Source organism: Ixodes scapularis, unplaced genomic scaffold (genome assembly GCF_016920785.2).
Source record: "Ixodes scapularis isolate PalLabHiFi unplaced genomic scaffold, ASM1692078v2 PGA_scaffold4__175_contigs__length_147842914, whole genome shotgun sequence".
In the NCBI taxonomy this organism is placed as follows: Eukaryota; Metazoa; Arthropoda; class Arachnida; order Ixodida; family Ixodidae; genus Ixodes; species Ixodes scapularis.
Window position 1 is genome coordinate 89,932,669 of NW_024609879.1, and position 21,042 is coordinate 89,953,710.

At 48.1% G+C, this 21,042-nt stretch overlaps 1 protein-coding gene, 1 long non-coding RNA gene and 1 pseudogene across 3 annotated transcripts; 2 read left to right on the forward strand and 1 right to left on the reverse strand.

Moving 5' to 3' along the window:
- The first annotated feature begins 993 nt into the window (after window positions 1-993).
- Window positions 994-2,402, forward strand: LOC120836417. 2 transcript variants are annotated; one of them, XR_006078201.1, is made up of 8 exons: window positions 994-1,043; window positions 1,127-1,177; window positions 1,271-1,321; window positions 1,404-1,453; window positions 1,547-1,597; window positions 1,676-1,726; window positions 1,821-1,877; window positions 2,322-2,402. It is a non-coding gene; the product is annotated as an uncharacterized LOC120836417 (long non-coding RNA). The 2 variants fall into 2 exon arrangements; XR_006078200.1 differs by having other exon boundaries at window positions 1,271-1,597.
- A 3-nt stretch (window positions 2,403-2,405) lies between these two features.
- Window positions 2,406-3,467, forward strand: LOC121837563. The gene is made up of 2 exons (XM_042293192.1): window positions 2,406-3,069; window positions 3,130-3,467. The coding sequence occupies exons 1-2, from the start codon at window positions 2,418-2,420 to the stop codon at window positions 3,363-3,365; spliced, it is 888 nt and encodes a 295-aa protein (XP_042149126.1). The 5' UTR covers window positions 2,406-2,417; the 3' UTR covers window positions 3,366-3,467.
- LOC121837808 lies at window positions 3,464-19,629 on the reverse strand (annotated as a pseudogene).
- Window positions 19,630-21,042: the final 1,413 nt, after the last annotated feature.

The following is a 21,042-nucleotide window of genomic DNA, read 5'->3' on the forward strand; positions in this document are numbered from 1 at the left end:
ACGCTGTCCCTTAAGGCCCTCAGTGTTTCCACTTTCGTCGCTAAATTCTTAGCCTAGTGCAGCGGCAATGGAAAACGAGTAGCACAACTGACCGACGATCGGAGCGGCAAAATCGCGACACCCGGCGCTATTTTTCCCGTCGCGCCGATAGCGAGAGTGCCAGTCACGTGGCAACTTTCAACGCAGGGGTGGCCGGCGAAAAATTGAGGGATAAGATAGCTGTTAAAATGGCGGGCTTTAGGATCCCCGCGTTGAGGCATAAAACGTGACTGTCACTCTCGCTATCGGCGCGACGGGAAAAATAGCGCCGGGTGTCGCGATTTCGCCGCTCCGATCATCGGTCAGTTGTGCTACTCGTTTTCCATTGCCGCTGTACTAGGCTAAGAATTTAGCGACGAAAGTGGAAACACTGAGGGCCTTGAGGGACAGCGTCTCTCGACAACAAGTGATAGAAAGTTACGACGTCAAGAGAAGCAGTTTGGCCACATTTGTGAAAATTGAGGCCAATATCGAGAGCAAGAAGTTCAACGCGAAAAGAACGCGGCCTTGGAAGGTGGTGCACCCGAAACTAGAAGAGGCCTTGCTGTGCAATATTGTCCGCGCACGGGATGCATAGCTCCGACAGTGCAAGTGGGGTGGAGCACTCGACCGCGCTAAGGAAAGTTGCCGTCTCCGCCCAAGTATCGTCCAGAAAGCAGGCGGTAATAACAGATTTCTTCTCAAAATAAAGGTATGTCACAGGGAAACATTTTCGCGCTGTTTTCTTTGTTCTTTCGACATTTCAACTTTCGGATAATTCGGACATTTTTGCCGGTCCCATGAGATCCGAATTAACGAGGTTTTACTGTACGTACGTTTGACGGGACCGGATTGGCAGTTCAAATTATCAGAATTTCCGAATTAGCGGGGGTTGAATTAACGAGGTTTTACTGTATTTATCCCTGCATGCAGTCGAGAGCGTAGCAGAAAATGCCATAACCTGTTTTTCTCCAGCCCCCGGATCTGACAGAGACTTGCGCCTCCCTGCCCTGGCCACAAATCTCGTAAGCTCATTTTGAGATTGCCAGCCATGTGCAGCAATGGCAAGAGGTACCTTGTTAATGATTACAATGTGTATTGTTTTTAGTCTGAGGACACTTCGACGTGCGGCCAAGCTGCCACGGCGGGCGCGACACAGGTGAAGAAAGATTTAGTGTTTACTTTCATGACTATTGATCGCTGCATGCAGTCGAGAGCGTGGCAGAAAATACCACGACCTGTTTTTCTCCAGCCCCCAGGTCTGACAGAGACTGGCAGTCTCCCTGCCCTGGCCACAGATGTGGTAAGCTCATTTTGAGGCTGCCAGCCATGTGCAGCAATGGCAAGAGGTGTCGTGTTTATGATTACGATGTGCATTTTTTTAGTCTGAGGACACTTAACGTGCAGCCACGCTGCCACAGCAGGTGCGACACAGGTAAAGGAAGATTTAGTGTTTACTTTCATGACTATTGATCACTGCATGCAGTCGAAAGCGTAGCAGAAGATGCCACAACATGTTTTTCTGCAGCCCTCAGGTGCGACAGAGACTGGCAGCCTCCCTGCCCTGGCCACAGATGTGGTAAGCTAATTTTGAGGCTGCCAGCCATGCGCAGCGTTGGCAAGAGGTATCGTGTTAATGATTATGTGTATCGTTTAGTCGAATGACACTTCGACGTGCGACCAAGCTGCCTTGTCAGGTGCGACACAGGTAAAGAAAGATTTCGTGTTTGCTTGTACGACTATTGATCATTGCATGCAGTCGAGATGGGAGCAGACAAGGATGCACAACTCGTGTTTTACAGCTGGCTGATTCATCGACCAGTGGCTGCGACCAACCTTACAGACCCTCTGCGATGCAGGTGAGGAAATTTTGTGTGCTTAGTTTTAAATCTATTCATATTGGGTCATCTGATGCAGTAACCTGTCAGCCAAAAGCAATCCCTCTTATTCCCGACTAGAGCATGTTGAACATAATAGTCCAGCTTGTGCATTTTCTTTTAGCAGTGAAGCTTTATCAGTCTTTTCAGTTAACCCTTAGACATCATTCTACCAGTCGAGTTCTGTTAGTATTGCGAATTCGTGACATACCATTTTTTTTTTACAAAAAAAGACCCTGTGACAATCTTTGATGCATCTAGTATACTTGGGGGGGTACGTTAAGCATGTTTCCTGGAAAAGATAATTAACCCGACTGAAAATTAATTTCGGCATTAAAGGGTTCAGTATTGTTTTAATGCGGTTTGACTGATTAGACTTAAAAAGCCTACTGATAATGTCTTCTGGTACTTCTGGTCACACTTTAGATCACACGAAAAGATCAAGGCACTCAGTGGGAGCGCTTCCAGGAGGAACATTCGTACAGTCGACCAGTACCTCCAGCCGGCTTCCCTCGGCACTCCATGACAAACGGACTTTCCGAAAGTGACATCATTTTCTACACCGGCGTGTCAGGAGCAGTTTTTGAGAGCTTGGCAGGTGCCGTCACTGCTTTGGGTGCGAAAGTTGGCCAGCTTTTGATAAAAGATCAGCTGCTGCTTTGCCTTATGAGGCTTCGCCTCGGACTTTTGTACGGCCACCTTTCAAGGATCTTTCTTATTTCTGTGTCAAGTGTCGGCAACGTCGTAAAGGCGATGCTGGGACGACTGAAGACAGTCATGGAGTCGATTGTACTTTGGCTGCCAAGGAGTACTATCCGTAGCAGCATGCCACTGTCATTCATCGAAAACGGTAATGGCAGAACTACCTGCATCATTGATTGTACTGAGGTGCATTTGCAGCGGCCCAGGAAGCTCATGCCTCGGGCGCAGACCTACAGCAGCTACAAGGCACACAATACTGTGAAGTTTCTTGTGGCCATTGCTCCGAATGGGTACATCATGCACGTCTCCGACGCTTACGGAGGCCGTGCCTCTGATAAACTCATCATGCGCGAATGCGGCATCAATGACTACCTTGTTCGGGGCGACGAGGTCATGGCTGACCGTGGCTTTACGCTGGAGCCCGAGCTGGAGGTCCAGGGCATAAAGCTCAACGTGCCTGCTTTCACAAAAGGTATTGGGTTCGATATCGACATGTCTCGCGTCTTACTCAGGTTTTTATTTTTTTTCCCAGGTAAAGCACAACTCAGTGAGCGGGACGTAACAATGACAAGACGGATCGCAGCTGTCCGGATCCATGTGGAGCGGGCCATCAACAGGATGAAGACTTACAGAATTTTTAAACAGTCTTTGCCTATCAGATCTAAGAAGACAATCAGTCTCATGATCTTTGTGATTGCAGGACTGTGCAACTTGAAGCCGCTTCTGATTAGGGACAATGAGACAAACGACTCTGATGTACTGCCGTGATGCACTGCAATACACCAGAAGACTGAGAATGAGCTTTTTTTTCTTATTGCAATAGACCGATCCCACCAGCCAGTTTGACTACGCCACCACTGCCGCAATGCATCGAGGGAACTTTAGTCTTTCTGCATGTGCAACAACCTTGTTGGAGCTCTGCGCGTGTTAAGCATGAGACGACACAAGCCCTTTCGTGCAATTCCGTTTGCCTCCTGTGAACTAAAGTTATGGCAGCGTGACACATGCGTCGAACACTTGGTGAGATCGGTCTACTGTCTTTGCTAATAGAAGAGATATTTGGAAGCTTCTTTAAAGTTTACGTTGTGACTGCTTCCGATGTTTTTATACAACCCAACTCGAAGTGGAAATTCTCCCAAATATCATTGCATTCAGGTGATGCTTAAATATAGTTCAATCAGTGTAATTGAACCTGTCAGTGTTAATTTGAGGGTTTACATACAAAACCAATGAATGGCATCCAGCAAGCCTCAGCAAAGGATTATGGATTAATTTAAACCAGCTAGGGGTACCCTCGCACACAATCAAAATATTGTTTACACGCCGTATTGTCCGTATTGGTCTGCGGATACCTGGCCTAGCATTGAAGGGTCCGAGGCAGAACTGCAGCACCTTGCCTCGGAGCAAAATTTTGCATGCATTGCGACAGAACAGTGAGGGAAACTGTGAATGGAATTTAAGCACACTTGTTGTCTTGGGATGTGTGTAGTTAGTTAACATGTTTTTTTACTTTATGCTTGAATCTTGTCTTCGTTCAATGTTTAAGGTCCTTATTCAACCTGGTGTCTTTCCTCTGCTTTGTTCTGTTTGAGTTACATGCTGCTGCCAAGCTTTTACATAAACCTGTTGGGGCTGTGAAATTCTCTACATTGGTTTTGATTGCTCATGTCGTGTCCACAATGTGGACAGTGTCCCATCCCACAGTTATCTCCTAGCTTACATTCCCCATTCATCGGTAGACAACTGGATTAGAGAGTGATAGAAGTCTCGTCGTTTATTCTTGGGATTTGTCTCGTGCAGCGGGGTTCCAGTCGTCTTATCCCACAGTTATCTCCTAGCTTACATTCCCCATTCATCGGTAGACAACTGGATTAGAGGGTGATAGAAGTCTCGTCGTTTATTCTTGGGATTTGTCCCGTGCAGCGGGGTTCCAGTCGCACTCAATGACTAACGACCACATAACTTCTTGTATGCGTCGGAAATTTCCAGCTCTTCCCGGCGGTGGAGTTCCTCAATCCTTGGCAGGAGCTCACGAAAGTAAAAGTTCCTAAGCCTTGGCATTATTTTGTAGACATACCCCTCATTGAATGCTATCCCCAGAAGAATCTGGGCGTGAAGGGTCCACAAACAAAAAAACAAAGTCGCTGACCGGTGCAAAACATTTGAAATTGCACTTGACAATAGTAGCCTTTGGGCCCCTTCTCTGCCAGGTAGTACTTCTTGTTGTCCGTCTTGAAGTACTGGTTGTTGGCAAAGAAGTACTCCTCGTCGTCGTCAAGCGAGTGCTGGGAGGGCTTCTGTGATCTCTCTCGTACATCGTACCTGCTCTTCGCACTCTTCATCATCTCCTTACAGTTATCTGTATTTGGACACTTGGTTTCCAACAGGGCCTATCCAATCACACCGTCCGGTGTTGCCGAGAGCCATGGCAACTCCTTGCACACAAACATGCCGCACTGCGATACATTCGCTCCATGATCCCGAGTAAACTGGGCCCGTGCCACTGGCTCGTGTATTTGTCCATGCCTGGTTGCAGCGTTCCCTGTGAGTGTTGGGCACAGGATAGTTTTCACTGCATTCTCGCAGGAAGTTTTTTCTGTTTTGGGAACTTTGTTTGCGTTTGATGCGGTTAGTCGCAGCCGCCGTGCCAAGAACCACATCGGTGTCTGCTGGCTCCTTGTGGATTCTTCCAGGGCTGCCGCAGCTGCTGGACTGATGGCAACATAGTTTGAGTAGAACTCTCTGCAAGGTGTACAGGTTACAGGCAGGTCGTCCGTGGCAAGGTGGCTACCATGGCAGGGCACAGCAGCATCACCAGCTGCAACTGGAGCTTCTTCGCGTCGCGGAGCGTTGAATGTCTTGTGCAGCAGCGTTCCTGCATGAAATAGAGCAGCCTCTGTACCCGTGGTTCAAAAGGGTTACGAAACAAGCTGCCGTTCGCTAGATGAAATGCCATTTCAATTTGCGAAACTGTTTTCACACTCTCTAAAAAAAAAAGGTGTCAAGGGAGAGTAACTGCCCTAAGTTACCCTCCTTTAACCCTATCTTCACCCAAGTTACTCTTTCGCGACCGCTTCTTTCGATGATACTCTCCCTTAACCCTCACTTGAACTCCAGAGTAACTGTAGCTAGAGTTAGTTTCTCCTTGCGATATCACGGGCTGTCAACAGATGGCGCCGCTATGGGGTCGGCGCATTTTCGACGCTGCTCGGCGCAGATTTTTGTTGTTGTGTTTTTCTTTTTCCGGGGAAGGTTTTTTTTTTTTTTTTCCCTAGCCGCTTCTTTTTTTTGGGGGGGGGGGGGGAAGATGGGCAAGGATATTTTAATAAGTGATTTGATACAGCCTACCTTTACTTAATTTTGTCAACGCGCAATTCAAATGTTTTTTCTGCTAATTAAAAAAAAAGTGCAGAATTTAAGGTGGTTTTTTGCTGCTCCTTTGTGCATATGCGTCGCCAGCGATACGAGCTTATAGACGCTTTCAGCAAGCGCCAGATTGAACCGCCATAGCCGACCTTCTCTTGTTTTACCGAGATGCCGAGCCACTGAAGCGGAGGTTGGCGAAACTCCACAAAGTCCTATGCTAGGCACACGGACACAATAGCACCTAAAATGGCAATAACCTCTCCTGATGTGGCAATGATGAAGTGAAGCGAACGGAATAAGAGGAGACAAAAACTGAAAGTCGGCTATGGCGGCGCCTATGCACAGGTGCCTGAAAGCGTCTATAGGGACCACCAAATGAGGCCGCCGATGTCCGCGTCTATGCATCGCCCTCCCGTCGCGGCCAAACGCATGGGACTTTCGCTTTAGATTATTATGTAGACTTATGATCTTGATAGAAAAGCTTCGTACCCTAACTAGGGGTTTATGGACTGCACTTCGTGTCAGGAGAAGAACATTTTTTGCCTCCAACATGGTGACAAGGCACTGATAGTAGACGACAATGTTGGTTTTGACCTACAGTTTAGCCGGAAGTGACGTCAGCTGCAGTAAACGTATACTTAGAAGCGCCAGAAAAAACAAACAACCTAACTGAAAGAAGTAGTAGTGCAAACTCAGAGCGGCTACCGGCAGCTCAATTTTATTTGGAAAACACGAACATATTTGCACACCAGCGGCGTAGCCAGGGGACGGGGTGTTGGGTGTTGAAGGGTCGGAACACCGCCGAAGTTTCATGGTTGTCCCCCTTTACCCCTTCCGCTTTTCCAATGTCAGTATTTTTTGTGTGTGTGTTTCGTTTCGACAATCCACTACGGCGAGGGGCGGTGCATGCCCACAACATACCGAAGCAAAACGAAAAAGACGAGGCTGTCCGTGGACTGCCTTGAAAAACACATCTCCGGCTCCGGCTCTTCGAACAGCCCTCTCCAAACTCGGCCACGTTTGTAACCGAAGCCTTTCGTCAGGCTCGCAGGTGCGAATGGCTTAGCTCCCGACGTCATAAAAGCCGCGAAATCCTGACCTCGAAAGACGCTGGCCTCGCTTCGGGGAATGCAGGCGGCTTAACTAAAGTTCCCCTACCCTTTGAGTGTCAAGGACTCGACGACAATCTCAGGGCAGCACAACAAAATTCCAAAATAGCAATGATTTGACTTTACGAACCCTACAATGCGGAGAAAACCGGACGACAAAATAACAAACAGCTAAGCGTTTTTTTTTTTTTTTCTTTTTTTGCTCCGTCTTTTTTATTTTTTAGGGTTCAGTCGCCTGCGCTTATTTAGCTTCAATATGGCACAAAAATGCAAAAAACACACACGCACAAACATCCCCATCGTTAAAAAAAAAAAAAGAAGCAACAGAGAAAAGCGACAGCATATGCACTGTTGAAGCATATTTGTAATGCTCATAATCACTTGGTTTGAAAGCGTATCGAGTTGACTTCTTTAATCGCCGAAGTGGGTAATGTTTACATGCTTGCGTTCAGCACGTGAGTCGTGGAACTTTTTCAAAAATGAGTTCAAAAGCCAAGCCGTTCTTGACGTTTTTTTTTTTTTTTGTTTCTTTTTTTTAAGAATGATTATTGACCTACAACTTTAAGCGTGTCATCACCGTCTCCAACAGCTAGAGTCGGCACATTCACGTCAGGCAGCATCGTCCGCCCTAGGCGAGAGCGATGTTGTGGCCAACGACGTCGGTCTCTATGTCGCAAGCCTCGACTTCGATCAAATCGGCGGCCTGTGCGGAGCATTCGTTTTGTTAAATGCACTTCCTGGGGAAGTACTGGTTTTGACACAGATGTGGAGGGACCGCACCGCGTAGCGCGTCTCGGCGGTACAGGCAACTTGCATTTGCCTAGAGGCTTTGTATCCTAATGTAACCCTCCTGCTTAGCTTAACCCGCCTGCTTAGCGCAATAGCTTCCACCATGCTAATTATAAACACCGTCGAACTTGTTGTCCGTAAGGTAATGACGTCACGAGAGGAAACCATAGGAGGGCGCCACCAAAACATCTCGCCTCTAATAGGGGCTGCGCTTTTGAACATTCACCGAAATATGCAAATCGGCACCGAAAGGGTACTCTCACTTCTTTCTATCGACCGACGACGGCTTCCACTAAATGTTTAGACCCCACAAATGATAGAAACTGGTATTTTTTTCTTCCACTTTCTCGTGGAAGAACGGAAATAGCCTAAAACATGACCATACAACGATATTTTCTGAAAAAATGTGATCCGCGCAGGGGAAGTACTGGTTTTGACACAGATGTGGAGGCACCGCACCGCGTAGCGCGTCTCGGCGGTACAGGCAACTTGCATTTGCCCAGAGGCTTTGTATCCTGATGTAACCCGCCTGCTGCCAATCCTGGCCACCATGCTCGTTACCAGCGCTGAATCGGAACGTTTGTTTTCTAGACTCCGAATACTGGGACGTTGAAGCACCTGAGTGCTTCAACGTCCCAGGGGCGCTTGCTACTCCGTTCCAAGCTGAGACCAGACGCTCCGCCTTCAACGCGAGCTCGCTGGCTTCGGTAGTGCTTTGGTTGCGCGTGCCTGCGCGATCACACTTGTTTTTGCAAGGGCAGAAAGATGGCGACATGTGCGATCAAAAGCGTCGCTGTGGTCAGCCTTCTACGATTGGCCGAATGGTGACTATGACGTCAGCAAAGGTTTTCTCATCGACAGAAATAAGAGTAATGAAAGAACTTCAATTTTGACGGGGTTGGCAGTGTTGGTTTCAGAGCGCAATGATCTCAAGCTTCCACCATGCAAATTATAAACACCGTCGAACTTGTTGTCCGTAAGGTAATGACGTCACGAGAGGAAACCGTATACGAGGGCGTCACCAAAATATCTCTCCGCTAATAGGGGCTGCGCATTTGAACATTCACCGAAATATGCAAATCAGCACCGAAGGGTACTCTCAGGCCTGGTTCACACTTGCGCATCGGCGGGCGAATCTGCAAGAATTCGGCCGCCGGGCGTAGCGTCCCCTGTGCATTGCCGCGGTCAATTCCGCTTCGGCGACAGCGCATTAGCTGTAAGTGTGAACCAGGCCCCACTTCTTCCAATCGACCGACGGCGGCTTCCACTAAATGTTTAGACCCCACAAAATGATCGAAACTGGTATTTTTCTCACACTTTCTCGTAAAACAACAACGAAGAACGTAAATAGCCTAAAACATGACTATACAACAATATTTTCTGAAAAAATGTGATCCGCGCAGGAGCAATGAGAGTGACGCTTCACTATTCACTTCACTCATTGCCCCTCTGCGCATTGCAGTTTTTGTGTTTAATCGTATTCTAAACTTCGCTATTCTCTGGCACTTTTCCATAGTTTTCAGTCATTGGATACCCGAGTGTTCCGCATTGAAGTGCACGCACCGTAATTTTTTGTGAGCCTGTTTAGTCTTTTTTGCTCGAAGTCAATTATAATATTTTCTGACTGCGTTCTTTCGTCGTTTAACATTAAATTCTCCTTTTTTAAATACTGGACGAACGAGATGGTGGAAGGAAGGTTGGACTTTTGTCGTCGAAGAAACAGGAAAATAGCAAACAAAATTGTGTTTGGGCAGTTTCTTTTCCCGGTCTCTTCTTTTCTTTCTGTCTTTCAAACAACTTAAGCAAAGAAAAACACCCATGAAAAAAATTCCCTGGCTACGCCACTGATACACACTTTATTATACCTCAAGCCAAATGAATCTGAATTTCTTATTTGATGAAACGAGCGACGACGCACTGATGCAACTGTCATCTTCCTTTACACTGATTTTGAACACCTCGAAATTTTTCCCCTCTGTTTTCTGTTCCTACTTGCCCGGAATCTGTGATTTATCCAGCAAAGGGTCGTACGAACATTTATCACAGTGGACTGCCAAGTTCCCTAAAGAAGACCGCTTTATAGAAAGTTCATGCTCTATGTGCGATCGGGTGGTGCACGAAAGCACCCGATATCAAATGCCCCACGACTGACACCCGCCCTTTTGCCCTGCCTTCAAAGGGCTAGTTTTATCAGAAGCCCATGACGCGAATTCCCAGATCATGTGGCCTGGTCCTCACTGTGACGGCGGAGCATTCTGCTTTTAATTAAGAGACAGCTAGTGTGCACGCGAGCGCGTGGAAGGAAATCATGCCGTCATTTGTAGACCCTCAAGATATTAGGTTATGACATGAAACAACGGCGGTTCAACCGTGTACAAAAATTCTGCACGTGGGGCTATAATACTACACCCATACGATCGCCCACATGTCGTTGATATTTTAGACTACCGATGTGGCGCATTCTTCATGTTTGTGTGCATGTCTCTTTGAGCGCATGCTCTCCTGTTTTGTTTATTTTGAGGCATAAGCTAGTTAGCTTCACAGGTGCTCTGAGGGAACGCCAAGTGGCCGACAATCTTCTTGCAATTTATATCACCCCTTTTCTTTTCGTTGGGAGACATTTGATTTATCATTATCTTTTTTTTTTTTTTTTTGACGAGGCTTCAAGCTGAGTTCAGTCTGTCTATGCTGGTGGCGCAAACTTCATTGTAAAGAAAACTTCATCAGTCGCCCATTGGCTGCTGCTCCTGAGGACGAGCTGTGACGTCGCAGTAAAGTTCTGGCGATAAAGTTTGGTGCATGCTCGTCAAAATTGTAAAGTTCGCCGTGACGTCAGAATGTCGTCACGATGAAGTTGTTTCTGTAAAGAAAACTTCGAGAGCTTGGGAGCTCAAAGTTGAGAAAGTTCATCGGTAAAGATGGCGGAACTCTGTTGTGCGCTGTTGGTCTCCCAGCGTGCCGACAGAGTGTTTCGGGAGCACCGCGACGCGTTTCTGCTGTCGGACGACAGGTTTGTCGCGAATTATCGACTGACGAAGGGAGGGACGAGGTGGCTGTGCGAGCAGCTCCGCCCCGACCTACAACCGGACCGCACGACCGTTCGCGTCATCACCGTCGAGCAGCAGGTGTTGTGCGCCCTGCGTTTCTACGCAGCCGGCGGTTTTCAAGGAACGGTGGCTAGCGACGAGCACTTGGCGGTGCACCAAAGTACCGTGTCTCGTGCGCTCCACGCCGTCACGACCGCGATCGTCCAGCGCCTGGCGGATCGCTGGATTCGTTTTCCGGCAACGGAGGAAGAGAAAACGAGAGCCAAGGAGGGCTACTGGCGAGTCGGCAAAATCAGCGGCGTTGTCGGTACGTAATGAGCGATTTTGTTCATCCAACGTGTCCGGGAGCTTTTTGGGAAAAGATACGCGTGCATTCCCGAGCGATCGTCGAAGAATGACGGCTCGCGGGGTGGTCGCGACGTGCTCGGGACAGGAGTGCTTTTTGCGCCGCTCCCGCCGCGCCATTGAACTCTCTTTTTGTGAACAGTAGATTTGCCTATAGCTGTATCTAATAACCCTATCACGTCACAGGATGCGTGGACGGCACCCAAATCGCCATCAAGGGCCCGTCCGAGAACGATCCACGCTTCACGAAGGCAGCCTACTGGTGTAGGAAGAACTACTATGCCCTGAATGCGATGATCGTGAGTACCGAGTTTCTCTACTGCGCGCGTGACCCGGCATCGAGAGGCGTTGGTGTCGAGTACAATTAACCCGTCTGGCTGTGTCGTCAGTTTGTGACAGAAGTAACTATCTTGTCCCTGTCGATCGCCCAAAAGTATCTTTTTGGGGCAATGATATTCACAGTTATGAGCCTACTTTCCCAGGTTTGTGATGCTGACCTCAGGATCCTGAACGTGGATGCCACATTTCCCGGCTCGGTTCACGACTCCTTCGTGTGGAGGATGTCATTCCTGAGGGAGGCCTTCCTGCAAGGCCACTTCCTACGAGAGGACGAGTGCCTGCTTGGTGAGGCTGTGTAAACAAGTGCTCAGTGTGTTTTGTGTACCCCAACTAACATACACTGCCCAGGCAAAAAACATTAGGAAAACCTACCGATTTCCGTGTACCTTTGGCACGCAAAACAGTTGCAGAGGTCGGCTGCTGCGGATTCCCATATTGGACAGAATCCAATAAACTGTATGCTCAGAAACACTTGTACTTTAAACTGCATTGTATCTAGCCGTCCGTTGAGCCATGGTTAAATAACTATTTTGCTTCACCAAGTGGAAAACCATCCAACATCCTCATTTTGTGATGAAGCCAGGGCGTAACGATGGCAGCTTGTTAATACCCAACGAGCTTTGAAGTTTCCGAGACACTTGTTCCGAGCCGTCAAGCCATTACAATCTGCCTTTCGTCAAAGTCGCTTAAATCACCAGCCATTTCCAATCCATGCACATGTAGTCGTTAAAATGATCCTTTTGTATCCTTGGCAGCCGTTAACTATTATCTGCAGCAGCAGGTGGTAGATAGCATGGATGGCGAGTCAGCTAGCCGCACTCATTCCCAGAGGGTAGGTGTGGTCGTAATGCTTTCGCTAATCAGTGTGTGCTGTTAGTAACAATACTTCAATTGCCAGAGAATATTAAATATCAAATGAAGGATCTCCACATAACAGCTGCATAATACAGATACGTCACAATGTCAGTGTCATGTGGCAAAGACCTAAAAATTTTCAGGTTTGCTCTTGGTCACTTTAAGTTGCCATGCCGTGTTCATTTCACATCGACTTCTTGAAAGGGAAGAAAACTAGCTGTCTTAACTGAACAGGGCCATCTCCTTTGTCTTGTCAAAACCAAAAAAATATTCCGGCTGCTGCCAAACTGAGGTCTGGCCGAATGTCAACCAGTAATGCGATTAACATAGAAGCCATTTGATGGCCAGTACCGCTCGACCCACATTACATCGATGTCATAACTCCTATTAAAAAAAAATAGTTTCCTCTGTTACCTTAAAAGACTAATCTCACAAAAGCGTTCCACGCACGCGTGACGCCTACATGACTGTAGTTTACAGGGGACAGGCACCAGTGCACAAGATCGCTAGTGCAGTCTTCTGCTTGGCTTGCACAGAGCTCCAGAGGTGTTGTCACGCATGCATAAAGACTGCAGTTCCCTTATTTATGCTGGCAGCGGTGGCCTAACGAAACTAATTAGTGAGATTGATTTATTGTGCAAGATATATACCAACACACTGTTTGCAAACGAGTTAATGTTTGCCCACATCAGCTGCGGGCACTGCACAAACACACACCCGCACCGTATTTCGAAAAGTGAAGTGTCTATGCACGCGCCACCCTGACTGCAGCAGCGCGATGTCAGAGCTGGCATTAGTGTATACCTAGAATCACCATGACAGTCACTCTTTTGTTTAGAATGGTGTTTGCTAGCAGGTGCTGAGAAGTATAGCATACTGGGTGCAGTGGTGTGGGCAGGGGCTTAAAGGGCTGAAGTGTCCCCCCTGACCCAGAAATGCAGCCGACCCTATAATGTATGTATGCATGATGCATTTCCCATCACTCCAGAACTCAAAGTTCCCAATACAATACACCCCCCCCCCTTTCTCCAAATAAGAACACATTCTACACCACTGACACGGAGATGCAGACACCTTTGTTGCATGACAGATCGGTTCCCTTCTTTGCCCGACGTTCAGAATAGAGGATCAGTGTGTGTGGTGAACACATAAGACAGAACGAAGGTAGCAGCAGATCAGCAACAAATTGGCGTGCAACCTAAACCAGAAGCTGAAATAACAGCAAACCATTGCAGCTTGCTGGTATGCTCTCTTTGCAAAACCATTATCATACTCAATGCAGGAGACAGTGGGTATCCCCTTGAGCCGTGGCTCCTCAACCCTGTGCCAGGCAACCCTGCAGTGGGATCTGATGAGGCCCACTTCAACCAGGCTCATCGATCCACGAGATCCGTGGTTGAGCGGTGCATCGGTATGTTGAAGAACCGGTTTCGGTGCCTGCAGAGGTACAGAACCTTACACTACGACCCCATCCGGTCGTGCAACATCGTGACGGCGTGCTCCATCCTGCACAATGTGTACTTATACATAAATGCACCTGAGCCAACACCCGAGCCAGAGCCAGTCGCTGTCGTCGAGCCGCAGTCAAGCGATTCGAGCGATAGCGACTCTGACGACCCCTTGACCGGGAGTCTCCATGACCGGGGCATGGTGGTTCGCCAGAGGAAGGTACGGCAGGTGGCAAGTTATGCAACTCGCAGGCGCTCATCTACATTGCCTCGAGCTCCTCACCCAGCCCACACACCACAAGCCCCAAGAGCGCCTTGTCGACAGCGGGCCCCTCGTTCACAGCGGGCCCCTCGTTCACAGCGGGCCCCTCGTTCACAGCGAGCCCCTCGTGCACAGCAGGGAGTGCAGACCGTGCAGACATTGCACCCAATTTAAGAGCTGCATCGCAATGCCCGTGTGTTGAGTTTGTGCACTTTGTTTCTCCAAACACGGGTTTCAAATCTTCTGTGTAGGCTCTGGGTGGACTGTACACACTACAAACATACAATTTTCGTTCTTCTTTGCTTGTGTGCATTGGCTGCGGGACACTAATTGTTAGGGCACTAAGCTGCTCCTCATTGTGCTGGGCGACTTATTGAGTCACGAGGGCTTTGATAACCAGGGTGGCAACGCTCACTGGCGTTCCGTGTTGTTGCGGGCTCGCAAGTGTTATACCCTGTCAACCTCTGTATGCCCATGTTCTCCTGCAAGTGCGTTACATCTGGTTTTTGTTTTATCGCCCCCAGGTAATGTGTCAGGAGGCATCTCTTGCTTTCGCAACTCCTGCAATTCCATTGCTAGTTTAGGGTGTTTTGACAAAGGGGGTGGTGGGTGCACACTGAGCGGTGTGGTTAGAGATTGTCTACAGTGTTGCTGGCGTTGTTGCCATCAACACTTTACGAGTGCATTCATTGGGATACATGGTAGACTGTTGTAAAGCTTTTGTGTGCAGCGTTAGTCCCAAGCCTGGCTAGTCAGGTCTGCACGACTTCCAGCATTTCCTGCAGTCTACCCAAAGTTTTCCCCAGAGTGAGGATCAATTGCTTGAGCTTGTTGAGGCGCTTGGTTCTATCACTTGCTTTCATTGTCAGTTTTGGAATTATATGAAGCGAAGCAAACACATTGTTTTTCCTTTTACACTTTCTTTAATCGCTGCTTCCTTTGCTAAGGATAAAATCCGCAATTCTGCATACTGCAGAAGACTGCACTTGTAGTGCAGTGGTCTGCGCTTGGAGCGCAGTTGTCTGCGCCTCCATGGCCTGCAAAGAGATGTAAAATGCAAATAGGCAATCGAACTATGTGAAACAAATGTATTCTGCCAATTTTCCCTAATCATGCAACATTTTGTAAGTTTATAGCTATATGTTTCTTGTAAGATTTGCTGCATCCTTTGTACAAAGAGGCATTATTGTACAATCTGGATAGCAACTGAGGGGAGAAAACGAGTCAAAGTGGAAGGAAATACACCCCCTCGGACCAGGCACGAAGCCAGGATTTTTTTTCTAAGGGGACAGGGAGGGGGGAGGGGGGGGGGGGGGGGGTCTTATGACAAAATGCTGTATAAGGGGAAGAGGAAACCCCAGAAAAATGGAAGATTTTCTTTTTTTTTTTATTTTGGGGGGGGGGGGGGGGGCTGTGTATACTGGCTACATGCCTGCCCTCGGACCAGAGTGCTAATCCTGAATTTCACCCAGTACGCCATCTGCTCCAGTTATTTTCGGAAGGGCCACTTAAAATTAAACTTTAATGGAACATATTTGTTGTTAATTATTGCGCTCGGACCTGTTCTCTTCCTTCCTGTTGTCGCACCACTAAATCTAGTAAAATACTCAGATGTGTATTTTACTGGGCAGATGGTGCTGCTCAAACCTAACCAACCTTCACTTTATGTTTCCTCTTATTCCGTTCGCTTCACTTTATCATCACCACAGCAGGATGGGTAATTGCCACTTTAGATGTTACTGTGTACTTCTCTTCAGCATTTGCCTTTGTGGAAGCTTGTCAATGCCTGCTTCAGTGGTTCGGCACCTCAGAAAGACAAAAGAAGGCCGACAATGGCGGCTCAATCTGGCGCGTGTTTAAAGTGTCTATAAGAGATTGGCAAAACATAAAAAGGCCTCTAACGGGCACGGAAAAAAACAAATGCAACGCTGTGAAATTAAGCATTGATAACGGGAACAAAATTTGCTACGAAGCCATGAGAGGTCACAACATGAGGGAATAAACAATGATCAGAATACTTGCATCGGCCAAGCGGCTGACAGCCGCAGCAGTCTCCTCCTGCGCTGCCAGCACCAGTCTTTGGACGGCAAGAATGTCCGCCACTGTTGGCTCATCCCTATTGCGCCGCCTTGGGGGGTCACTCCGTGGCTGCGTCCTGGGGGGATCCAGGGTAGCTGCACACAACAAGGAGAACGCTCACCTTCTGAATAGAACACAATGCCGGGATCAACCGTTTTTGCAAAGTAGTCACTTTTGTTCGATTTGCTTAATCTCAATTCCGGTTTTCAAATGGGCCCTTTTGTCTAGTTTTTAATTTGGGGAGCACCGAGTAGCTGTAGCGTTGTGTGCTATGTGTTCGTTTCATACATGCCGGTCTTGGTTTGGTGGGGCATGCAGTCTCACCACAAAGCAATACTTGAACTTGTCAACTGAATTTTTTTTAAATTTTCTTTACATGTAGCTCAATAAAATGCTGCATGGATTACCCATGTGTCATGACCTGTGTGACACTTAATGTTCGAAGTGATTGCCAGTTTTTGTTTTTCCTGATAATTAAAAGGCTGTCGTCAAAACTACTAGCATGGAGAAAGGTTCTCAATTGGAGCACTGATCTAAGCAGTAAAATGTTAGGTCCGCCAATACCTCTTAATATGTTAAGTGTGAAAAAGTGCCAATGTCGTGTTTGCACTGACGGTGTAGCACAGTGTATATACACTATATTTTTAGTAGGTACTTTTAATTCAAATGTGACGGTGGTAAAAACTTCGACAGAGGTCAATTTAGACCAGCCATCATGGGCACTCTCCCAGCTGTTCACCCATAACTATGATGCTCACTGCACTCTTCATGTTGGTCATGTGCACTGCAGGCAGCTTTAACCATTTCATACAACTGCCAAAGTGGGTATGAAACCAGTTGGTTCAGGCTATTGGGGCGGGGGGGGGGGGGGGGGGGGAGGGGGATCCTGAGTTTTAAGGGCAAAGACAAGGAAGACCTCTCAGTGATCGGCCTTACGCCTCGAGCAGCAAGTTAGCTAACTGGGACTCAGGCTCCAAGAAATGTAGGCGAATATTGAATTTATGTCAGTTATCGCTGCAGATTATGTCCTGCGCGTAAAACTTGCACTACTCTTCAGGTTTCTTTACTGTAACATTAACTTCACACTCAAAACTGCTTTGCAGATCAGCTTCCAGTGTGAACGGGCCACAAGCAACACACAATATCAATGTGGAACCAAAGAGTCAACCCTGTATAAATTGGGCACGAACAAAACATTACTTTCATGCACGTCACAAACCCCTTTAATGTGTGGCAGCATCACTTCTGTCAACTCGATTCAGCTGGCACATTCTTTTGCATTGCTGTTCATAAATCTTGCATCTTTAGACAGAGCATTTAAATAATCGCCAAGCCCCAAACAAATCTAATACAAAATTGCTCGACTTGCCGAGTTTTTTTTTTTTTTTTTTTTGTAAGAGATTATTTTATTCTAGAGCAGTACATCATGATCCCAGTGTGACAAAGCTGTGATCGTGGGCCACTAGTCATTACCTGCAACAATGGTTCTGTCACTTAAGTGACATGCGATTTCATTAGAGTGAGATGTAGTCTCCTGCAATATGAAAAACCCACAAGGAGTGCGTGGCCGAGACAGTGGTTGGCATCACTCAGCTAAAGCGCCATATGTACTTAGTTTCGGTTTCGCTGCAGAGAGCAGTTTGTGAGTGTCATGCCACGGCTATGTCCTACTAACGCGGCACGTCCTGTCTGACAGAGCAGCCTGAGCCAAGGCGATGGTTTGGACTCTGATAAAGCGCGATATTGATGCCATCCTTCTCACCAATGAATGCGCTCTTGAACAAATTTCATCTTTTAAATATAGGACTCAGGTATAACTTCTATATTTGTTTATTTTGCATTGCCTGTTCGAACATTTTACACCAGAAACAACTGATAAAAGCATTGATAACTCGTATGTTTCAAGCCTTCATGACCATATCTTTGGGCATGACGTCGATGAAGCGCGCGCTTCCACTAAACCGAAAGCAAAAACTGTTAAGAGTGTCCATGCTCGGCTGAGCACCGAGTACCTTCCTCTCGAACCAGAATGGAATCACCTGAAGCGTGCGCAGCGACCCTGATAGCCACCGTCTCAACCATGCGCTCCTAGTAAGTCTTTCAAATTGCAAAAGACTGTACAAGCCATTGATAGCTTTTCTCGATGCATACAAGAATTGCCGAATGCATGTGTCCCCTGTCAACAGAGGAGTTAGTTCCTACTCACCAGAATCAGCAGCCGGCTGTCCACCTCCTGAAGGAGCTGGCTGGCTGACCGGCTGCAGCGGCACCTCTGGAGGCGCCTCCAGGCTCTCCTCTTGGTAGAGAAGCTCTGCTGGCAGTGGAGGCTGCAAAGCAGATTCCCTGTAATCACTGCTACCCCTCTACTGCATTGCAACAAAACGTGTAGTTCCTTTTCAACATAAAACATTTGTTTTTTCTTGCTGGTTGGCCAAAATGTTTCAATATGCATGCGCGTTTTCCCATAGGAATGCACAGGAGCACCGCAAAAGTAGACTGGTTGCTGTCTGCTTCAATTTGCCTCCCGGAAGTCGCATAGACACTAGTGCCAGTTGCACCTCTAGCGTAGATTATAATAACTCTATGGCTCCAACACGTGATACACTGCTGCCTCACCAGTGTGCCTCACATCGGCCAAGTGGTCAGGTGCCCTGAAAATAATTAATGCAATAACCGTACAACACAAATAAATAGACAAAACTGCAGAAATTTAGAAATCTACTTATTTTTGCTGATTTTTCAAGCTGAAATCTACTACTATTTTCTGTGGAGCTGTGGCAACACTGCTGTCACCGCGAAGCGGCGTGAACGCAGGCCAGGGAGTGGGTTAACGAGCTCTCCAGTGATACACGCGCCGTCCGACTTTCTTTCGGACGGCACTTGTAGGCGCGAGTGGAGTGCCGTCGGACGGCACTGTAGACACAGCCTTACATAAAAAGTGGGTTTCTCACCGAGGTCTCGGACGACGACGGGAGGGACTGCCTGGGACGCAAGCCACCGCAGCCCCTCGATGAGTCCCTCGACGATGGCCAGGATCCGGGTCTCAACCTCGTTGAGGGGACCCACCGGGTTGGCCCCACCGCCCGTCCGCGCCGCCTCCACCGCCAGCAGGCCGTCGTGCTTCCGAGCGGCACACACTCGGGCATTCCATAAGTTCTTCCATTCAACCCTCTCCTTCCAGGCTGGTCCTTCCGCGTTGAGGCGGCCCGTAATAACGTCCCATAGGGCCGTCCTCTCCGCCGTGGTCAGCGTGGACTCGGTTGCTGCCCGGACCAACACTCGATTTGAAAACATGTAATCAATGAGCATGTCGAGCTGTCGGTCCGAGCAGCGAGCCCCTTGCTTCTTTCTTTTCGCCGCCGGAGTCGAGGCGCAGCCGCTGTTGTCAGCCATTGTCAGAGAAAAACAACGGAGCAGGAACGGTGCGAACCTCGAATGCCGTTTTAGAGTTACATATAAACGCGAACTATTTATAATAAAATAACGGATGTCATTTATGTATTTCGAATACGGATATCTCTGAATTTAATATGTATATTTGTTCTGCTTTTTTTCCGAAAAAATAGCACCGCAGTCGACGAAGCGCGTGCTCCCCAGATTTCCCTCTCGGGACTTCCTCGCTCCTAAAAATCTGTGAAGTTTCAAGTTAACAAGTGCCGCGAACCGTGACGTCGTTGTGAAGATGCCGCCCGATGAAGTTGGGTGCTTGTGAAGTTATGGCTCCTCCCCCATGGCCACGTCACGATGAACTTAGTTTATAGATTTCACCAGCATAGACAGACAGTGCTTCGTGTCTGTCAATTCCTTTTTGTCCCCTTGTTCTAGAGTTATCATGTGTAAGCAAACTCTACTATATTGTTTTTTTGGTTACCCGGATAGCAAATACCAGCTGAGACAAACCGACGAATTCGAGAGAGGGAAGAGCGTAGTGGAGGGGCGCGCCGATGGCCTCGAAACGGGTTCTTACGAAGGTCCCTCGGCCTGGCGCAAGTGCTCTATCTCTCCCTCGAAAAGGGCGAGAGAAGGTGCTGAGAAAATAATTTCCCTCCCGTTTTCCCCACCCACCATCACTAATCCCTCCAAATCTCTTGTGAGCCTAGGGGACTCGGCGTCCGCGTCCTTGAAGGAGGAGGGCTCCCTTGATACCTATGCTGACAGTGTCGGAAGACCGTCGAGCCCGCCATGCCAGTTATCGCGTGCGCCACTCTCTGCGCGTGGTTACGGGAGGGAGCGTGATCATGTGATTAAAGCCAAATGTACGATTGGCTCACCGAACACCTTAGCTTCCTCTTCACTTTCAGCTTAGGAGTGACGGAGTCCAGCCCGCGAAGCGCGCGCACACACACACACTCACAGAAAGTGGAGTCGCGTGAACCAAGGCCTAACGATAAGGTAGGGACTGGACGACGGTGGGGACGGTCCCCTCAAAGTCCAACACGCGCATCCGCGAACTGGAAAGGGGCAGAGGCGCTTCGCAATTTATGGAGTTTTTTTTCCGGCAGGGATAGCTCTTTTCAAGAATGGCAAGATGAACATGCTCATATCAGGACACCGTGGTGTCAGTTTCTTAAGTTGTTTAGGTTCATTTGATTGCTTAGCGGACGTTTAGTTTTTATATTTTTTTTATCGGGTGAACCGGCTCGGCATCTCTTTTATCCACGCTTCCCCAACTGGAACCGGTAAGAACGATGGTTTATTGCCAAGAGCGATCTTCAACATGCGGAATGTCAAGACCTTGGATATTCTCTCGGCAGCGCCTACACACCGGTGATCTTCCTTTGTTGTGGCCATACATGTCACCACCAG

What these genes read in the sequence shown, in the direction of transcription:
- LOC121837563 (XM_042293192.1), top strand. Translation starts at nt 2,418, where the DNA reads ATGACAAACGGACTTTCCGAAAGTGACATCATTTTCTACACCGGCGTG. An exon ending in CGTGCCTGCTTTCACAAAAG is followed by an intron (nt 3,070 to 3,129) that starts GTATTGGGTTCG and finishes TTTTTTTCCCAG; the next exon opens with GTAAAGCACAACTCAGTGAG.